This window comes from Rhinopithecus bieti, unplaced genomic scaffold, assembly GCF_001698545.2.
Source record: "Rhinopithecus bieti isolate Rb0 unplaced genomic scaffold, ASM169854v2 scaffold_2254, whole genome shotgun sequence".
Taxonomy (NCBI): domain Eukaryota; kingdom Metazoa; phylum Chordata; class Mammalia; order Primates; family Cercopithecidae; genus Rhinopithecus; species Rhinopithecus bieti.
This window is the reverse complement of record NW_016803982.1, coordinates 4,965,705-4,972,807: the sequence shown is the minus strand read 5'-3', so window position 1 is coordinate 4,972,807 and position 7,103 is coordinate 4,965,705. Positions and strand designations below refer to the sequence as shown.

The window sequence follows — 7,103 nt, the reverse complement described above, 5'->3', positions numbered from 1 at the left end:
CCTGCCAGACTCTGCCCATGCATTTGTCCCTGAAAACCTCTTTGTGAACACAGAACCTCATGTTTGAAATGATAAATGGTAAAATATTCAGAATGTCATTTTAAAACGTGAAGCCTTCCATTTAATGAAAAACCAGCCACACCGATTAGAATTAAAACCTGTAGCTCTACAAAGTGTTGGGCTCAAAAGACAGTAACTATAATCCAGCATGATAGTTTGTATTCCGTCCTACCATATGCGGTTTAGATTGTTTTATATTCTCTGCTTTTCTTCCTTTGACTTTCCAGAGACAGGCAGACACACACACACACCCTCACACACATACACCCCCCACCCCCCCACCCCCACACACACAGAGACAGAGCGAGAAAGGGGGTTGGGGGAGAGACAGAAGGGTAGAGCAAGAGAATAGGAATAAAATTAGGGAGGTCAGAGAAAGGCCTACTGGTAGGTCTGTAGTCTGTAGGGTGCTTTTTGCTGATTATACAATTGCTGCTGTGGTTTTTTAGTTCTTAATAATAAAACTTCGTAAATGACTTAAAATGGATTATTCTTTTATTTTAAAACTGCCGACTTCTATTGAATATTTTGTTCTAATAGTGTTTTCCATGTATCTTATTTAATTCTTATGGAAACCTCTGTGGCTAATACTGCTAAAGGCCCTTTTGAAAATCAGAAATACCCTTTCATTATTGTAATAGTAGTGAATATACATTGTAGAAAGTTAGAATAGACATATGAATACGATGAAGAAAGTAGAAGTGCTGCATTCCCATTGCCCATCAGATTAGTAAGGTAGCCTTTCTGAATTTTTCTATGCATGCATATGTACTTTTCATCTCATCTAATACATTGGCCATATTCAAATTTCCCTATTTATCCCCTAACTGTCCTTTATATCTGTTTATTCTAAAATAAGATTGGCTAGGCACAGTGGCTCACGCCTGTAATCCCAGCACTTTGGGAGACGGAGGCAGGAGGATCTCTTGAGCCTAGCAGTTTGAGACCAGCCTGGGCAACACAGGGAGACCTGTGTCTACAAAAAAGTTTAAAAATTATCTGGGCATGGTGGTGTGTATCTGTGGTCACAGTTACTCAGGAGGCTGAGGCAGGAGGATTGCTTGAGCCCCCAGAGGTTGAGGCTGCAGTGAGCAGTGATTGCACCACTGCACTCCAGCCTGGAAAACAGAGCAAGACCCTGTCTCAATCGGTCAGTTAATCAATTAAAAACAGATCCACTCCAGGACCACATATTGCATCTAGTTAATATGTCATCCAGGCCTATGTAGGTTAGTCCCTCATTTTCTTTTCCTCATGATAGCATCTTGTTGAAGAAATTGGACCAGCTACAATATCCTACTTTCTTTGCCTGCTAGCTTTCTTATGGTGCTGTTTAACTTGTTCCTGTATCCTTTGTATTTTTCCAAAACTGGAAGTCATAGTCTGTGTTATGCTGCTATAAAGGAATACCCGAGGCTGGGTAATTTATAAAGCAAAAAAGTTTATTTTGCTTATGATTCTGGGTGGCTAAAAAGTTCAAGAGTGGACATTGGCATCTGGTGAGGGTCTCAGGCTGCTTCCACTCATGGTCGAAAGGGAGCCGACATGTGCAGAGATCACATGATGAGAGAGGATGTGGGCAGAACGGGGAGGTGCTAGGCTTTTTGTAACAACCAGCTCTCACAGGAAGTAACAGAGTGAGAACTCAGTCACCCCCAAGGGAGGGCATTAGTCTATTCATAAGGGATCCGCCCCAACGACCCAAACACCTTTCACTGGGTCCCACCTCCAACATTGAGGATGAAATCTCAACATGAGATTTGGAGAGGAATGGAAATTCATCCTGGGGCTTGACTGACACAGTTAAACATTTGGGCTGGAGTCTGTCATAAGTGATGTTGCGTGCTTCATATTTCATTAATGATTAGAGATAGTTCATTGCATTCAGGTGGTGACATTCTGATTACTCCATTGCAGGTGAAGTCATGTTACCTTTGCCCTGTGTGAATTTCCAGTCCCCTACATGGTTTTTTCACCCATTGATAATCCTTGCTGGAGTCAATAATTTCTTTAGAGTTTGTGGAATGAGGATTTTCTAAATCTTTTATTCTTGCTATGTTATAAATTGGCACTTACAATTTTTTGCCAAATACTTGAGGCAAAATTTTACTTTATGGGAGATAAACCTGTAAAACCTTTCTTCAACTTGTTGGCTATCCTGAAACACCCTTTCCTCTGGCCAGGCAGTTTACACACTCGATTCTTTGCTTTGGGTTACCAATTTTAGATAAGGAGATGCTTTGATCTGCCTGGAATCTACTGTGTCTCCAAGGCCCTATCTCTCTGTCCTTCCAACAGGTAATTGTTTTTTGTTTTTTGTTTTTTGTTTTTTTTTTAATTTTTGTTTGTTTTTTTTTTTGAGACGGAGTTGCTCTCTTGTCACCCTGGCTGGCGTGCAATGGCACGATCTCAGCTCACTGCAACCTCCGCCTCCCGGGTTCAAGTGATTCTCCTGCCTCAGCCTCCTGAGTAGCTGGGATTACAGGGGCGTGCTATCACACCCAGCTAATTTTTGTATTTTTAGTAGAGACGGGGTTTTGCCATGTTGTCCTGGCTGGTCTTGAACTCCTGACCTCAAGTGATCCACCCGCCTTGGCCTCCCAAAGTGCTGGGAGCCACAGCGTGAGGCCCCAACAGGTAAATGAGGGACAGAATCTGATTGCAAAGGGTGCTACTGAGAGGACACTGTTCTCAGGCAGCAGGTAAACTAGATTTCTAAAAATCAGTTTGTATCATTATTTTCACATCCATTATAACATTGTACAGGTTTGGTTTGGTTTTGTCTTGTTGTGCCAGGGCAGTGGGGGTGGTATCTATGACTTTTAAGTATTTATCCTTTGTGTTACAAGCAGTCCAATTATACTCTTTTTATTATTTTTAAAGTATAATAAATTATTATTGACTATAATCCCCTGTTGTGCTATCAAATATTAGATCTTCTTCATTCTATCTCACTCTTTTGGACCCATTGACTATCCCCATTCCCTCCCACCTGTTACCTTTACCAGCCTCTGGTAACATCATTCTACTCTGTCTGCTCCATGAGTTCAATGGTTTTAATTTTTAGCTCCCACAATAAGTGAGAACATGTGAAGTTTGTTTTTCTGTGCCTGGCTTATTTCACTTAACATAGTGACCTCCAGTTCCAATCATGCTGTTGCAGATGAGAAGATCTCCTTGTTTATGGCTGAATAGCAATCCACTGTGTATACGTACCCATTTTCTTTGTCTGTTCTTCTGTTGATGGACACTTAGGTTTCTTCCAAATCTTGGCTGTTGTGAATGGTGCTGCAGTAAACATGGGAGTGCAGATATTTCTCTGACATACTGTTTTCCTTCCTTTTCGGTCTACACCTAATAGTGGGATTGCCGGGTCATATGGTAGCTCTATTTTTAGTTTTTTTCAGGAACCTCCAAACTGTTCTTTATCATGGTTATGCTAATTTACATTCCCACCGATAGTATATAAGAGTGTTTTTCCCGCCATATCCAAGCATTTGTTATTGCCTGTCTTTTGGACATAAGCCATTTTAACTGGGGTGAGATGATATCTCATTGTAATTTTGATTTGCATTTCTCTGATGATCAGTGATGTTGAGCACCTTTTCATATGCCTGTTTGCTGTTGCACAGTTTTTACTTAATGTCTTTGATTTACAAATATCTTTTTTCTCTTACACCAAAAATGTTGACATGCTTAATACCATAATATAAAGAAAAGAATTGCGGGCACAGTAGGTCATGCCTGTGATCCCAGCACTTTGGGAGGCTGAGGTGGGCAGATCACGAGGTCAAGAGATTGAGACCATCCTGGCCAACATGGTAAAACCCTGTTTCTACTAAAAATACAAAAAATTAGTTGGGCATGGTGGCGTGTGCCTGTAATCCCAGCTACTCAGGAGGCTTAGGCAGGAGAATTGCTTGAATCCGGGAGGTAGAGGTTTCAGTGAGCCAAGATCGTGCCACTGCACTCCAGCCTGGCGACAGAGCGAGACTTTGTCTCAAAAAAGAAAAAAAGATAATGGATTTTTACAAATCTGGTGACTGGGTCTTACGGAAGTAGTTACACCACAAAAAGACACTCCTTGTTTTTCTCATTTCATTGGCAATCCTCCGACTCACCATAATAAATTGCTGTTACTGTCTGAGCCATAGAACCATGTTAGAGTATGGATGAAGGATTCTGTTAAAAAAAAAAAGGTGAATATTTCCTATACCCTACAAAAATACATAGCATACTAGGTTATGGTCTCACATTTTTATGGCTCTCTCTCCCCATATAAAATGAAACATACTATTCATACTGTGAAAAGATGGTAGCATATGTTTCTTTGTATTTTGGAGGGAGATATTTACACTGTTGGTGAATGGCAGCTGGAATCCATTCCAGCCCATGCAGACTTCCTGGCTGGGGTTTGCAACCTTCTCCTTGGCCTCTCACAGTGAGGCCAGGTTCCCGGAGACCTCATGCCCTCTTTGCCTGACGCCCAGCTCTGTCGATCTTCGCAGGTACCTGTTCGCGCTGCAGGTGAAGCAGGACTTGGCTCAAGGCAGGTTGACGTGTAATGACTCCAGCGCAGCTCTCTTGATTTCACACATTGTGCAATGTAAGTTCTATTTGTTTCCTTTGAAAATCATGTATGAAATAACACAGTGATCCGATTGATGGGAAAAAAATCATATCCACCAAAAAAGAAAGTGTCAATATCTTTGTGTTATTTTTGCTGTTCATTTGAAGGCCTGCGGGTGGAAGAGAAGAACCATGCTCCTGATGTCATTTAATATGCATATCCCCAAATGTTAACTCTTGTACTTTCTGTTCAGGTGTTTGTCTTTCTTCAAGGACTAGTACACAGTTGATACTTCATTTGTCTCAAAGGATGAGCTTGGATGGATGCTTGCCAAATAGACTAAACTTGTTCTGTCCTTTTCGTGGATTTAAACTTTGTCATTGAATATGGCATAGTCGCCTTAAGACATAATACTGCCACAGATTTCACTTCTCTCTAGAGATTCGTGCTCTCCAGAATTCAGTAAATCAAGACTCATGCTGGATTAATGGAGCTGAACCCCGGATGTTTCAATTTGCCTTAATACAGACAAAGGATAAATCAGATTGTGCTCATCTCAAGGCTTGCTGACAAGCCACCTGGGTGTTTTTTCCCTCTTGACCAAGGCAGAAATTACTTGAAATAAAATATACACATTATGTTTCAGAAAGGTAATTGTGAGTATAACGCTTAGTGTATAAGCCCTACTATGAAGGAAAGTTGTGTTATCATATCATCTTTTACATTTCCACTGTATATGAATTAGTCTCATATAATCAGTCCCCTCCTATCCTGATATGTGCCTAGTTAACTAGATTTACAAAGGTTTATAGGAAGTATCACTCTGAGTAGTCAAAAAATTGCCTTAGTCTAATACAGTAAGGTGTTACAGTAGATGATACATATCTTCTTGTTTTTTGAATATGATCACTTAATAGATAGGTGTTTTCTTACCAATTTGAAAAAAATGACATGGGCAAGAAAAAAACATAGGTATCTTTACTAAGCCTGACCATGTGCCAGCACTATATACATATATATAAAATCTCATTTAATTGTCCTAACAGCCCCCGAGATCAAGTCTGTCATTATCCTGATTTTACAGGGGAGGAATCCTTAGCACAGAACTTAACGTAATTTTTACCTTTGGAGGGAGAGGAGGCTTTGAGTCTGGCTGACCTGATTTCTGTTCATTGGTTGGTGACCCTGGCAGGTTACTAACCCCCCAGCCTCCATTTCTTTTGGAACATGAGAATAATAGAATCTTTTTCATAAGGCTGTAAAAATTAAATGGTAGCATATACAGTTGTCCGTTAGTATCCATGGGGTATTGTCTGCAGGACCTCCAAGGACACCAAAAACTGAGGATGCTCACGTCCCTGAAATGAAATGGTGTCGTATTTGCATATAACCTACGTATATCCTCCCATAGACTGTAAATCGTCTCTCGGTTACTTATGATAATGAATGCACTGTAAATGCTATGTAGTTACATTGCATTATTCAGGGAATAATGACAGGAAAAAATATCTTAGATGTTTGGTACAGATGCAGTATTTTTTCTTAAGTATTTTCAATCCATGGTTGGTTGAATCCATGAATATGGAACCCACAGATACAGAGAGCCAGCTGTACCCAGTATCTGCTGCGTGCTCAGCAAACATTAATTTCCTTTATCCTTATTCACCTGCAATCCTCCTTTTCCAAACAACATAAAACTTTAAAACTTCCTTCTTGAAATAGTAACGTCATAAAATGTCTCTGACCCTTGGCATTTTGTAAGCAGAAGAGAAACTGACCTTACTCAAAGATTCCTGATGCCATTTAGTCGTGTACTTCTTTCCTCCTATGTTTTTTTCTTTAAAGATCTGTTACACTAAAGAGTAGATTTTGGCCAGGCGCGGTGGCTCACCCCTGTAATCCCAGCACTTTGGGAGGCCGAGGTGGGCGGATCACTTCAGGTCAGGAGTTAGTGACCAGCCTGGCCAAGATGATGAAACCTTGTCTCTACTAAAAATACAAAAATTAGCTGGGTGTGGTGGCGGTGGGTGCCTGTAGTCCCACGTACTCGGGAGGCTGAGGCAGGAGAATCGCTTGAACCCGGGAGACACCCCACTGCCCTCCAGCCTGGGCGACAGAGTGAAACTCTGTTTAAAAGGAAAAAGAAAAAAGAAGAGTAGATTTTAAGTGTTCTCACCATATATATATATATATGGGCAGTAATACATATGTTAATTAGCTTAATTTAGCCATTTCACAATGTATACACATATCAAAAGATGATGTTCACTATAAATATATACCAACAGAATCTCTGTCACCCAGGTTGAAATGTAGTCTGTCAATCACAGGTCACTGCCACCTCGACCTCTTGAAATCAGGCAATCCTCCTGCCTCAGCCTCCCAAGTAGCTGGCACTATAGGTGCGTGCCATCAGGTCTAGCTAAATTTTTCTTTCTTTCTATTTTTTTTTTTTTTTTTTTTTTTTTTTTTT

General features: G+C 40.6%; 1 protein-coding gene across 1 annotated transcript in view; it reads left to right on the top strand.

Moving 5' to 3' along the window:
• Positions 1-7,103, top strand: part of FARP1 (FERM, ARH/RhoGEF and pleckstrin domain protein 1) — a 328,142-nt gene that overhangs the window by 245,534 nt on the left and 75,505 nt on the right. The window contains exon 6 of the mRNA XM_017862101.1: positions 4,569-4,666. Within this exon, the coding sequence (XP_017717590.1) occupies positions 4,569-4,666 (98 nt within the window). The remainder of the gene's footprint in view (positions 1-4,568; positions 4,667-7,103) is intronic.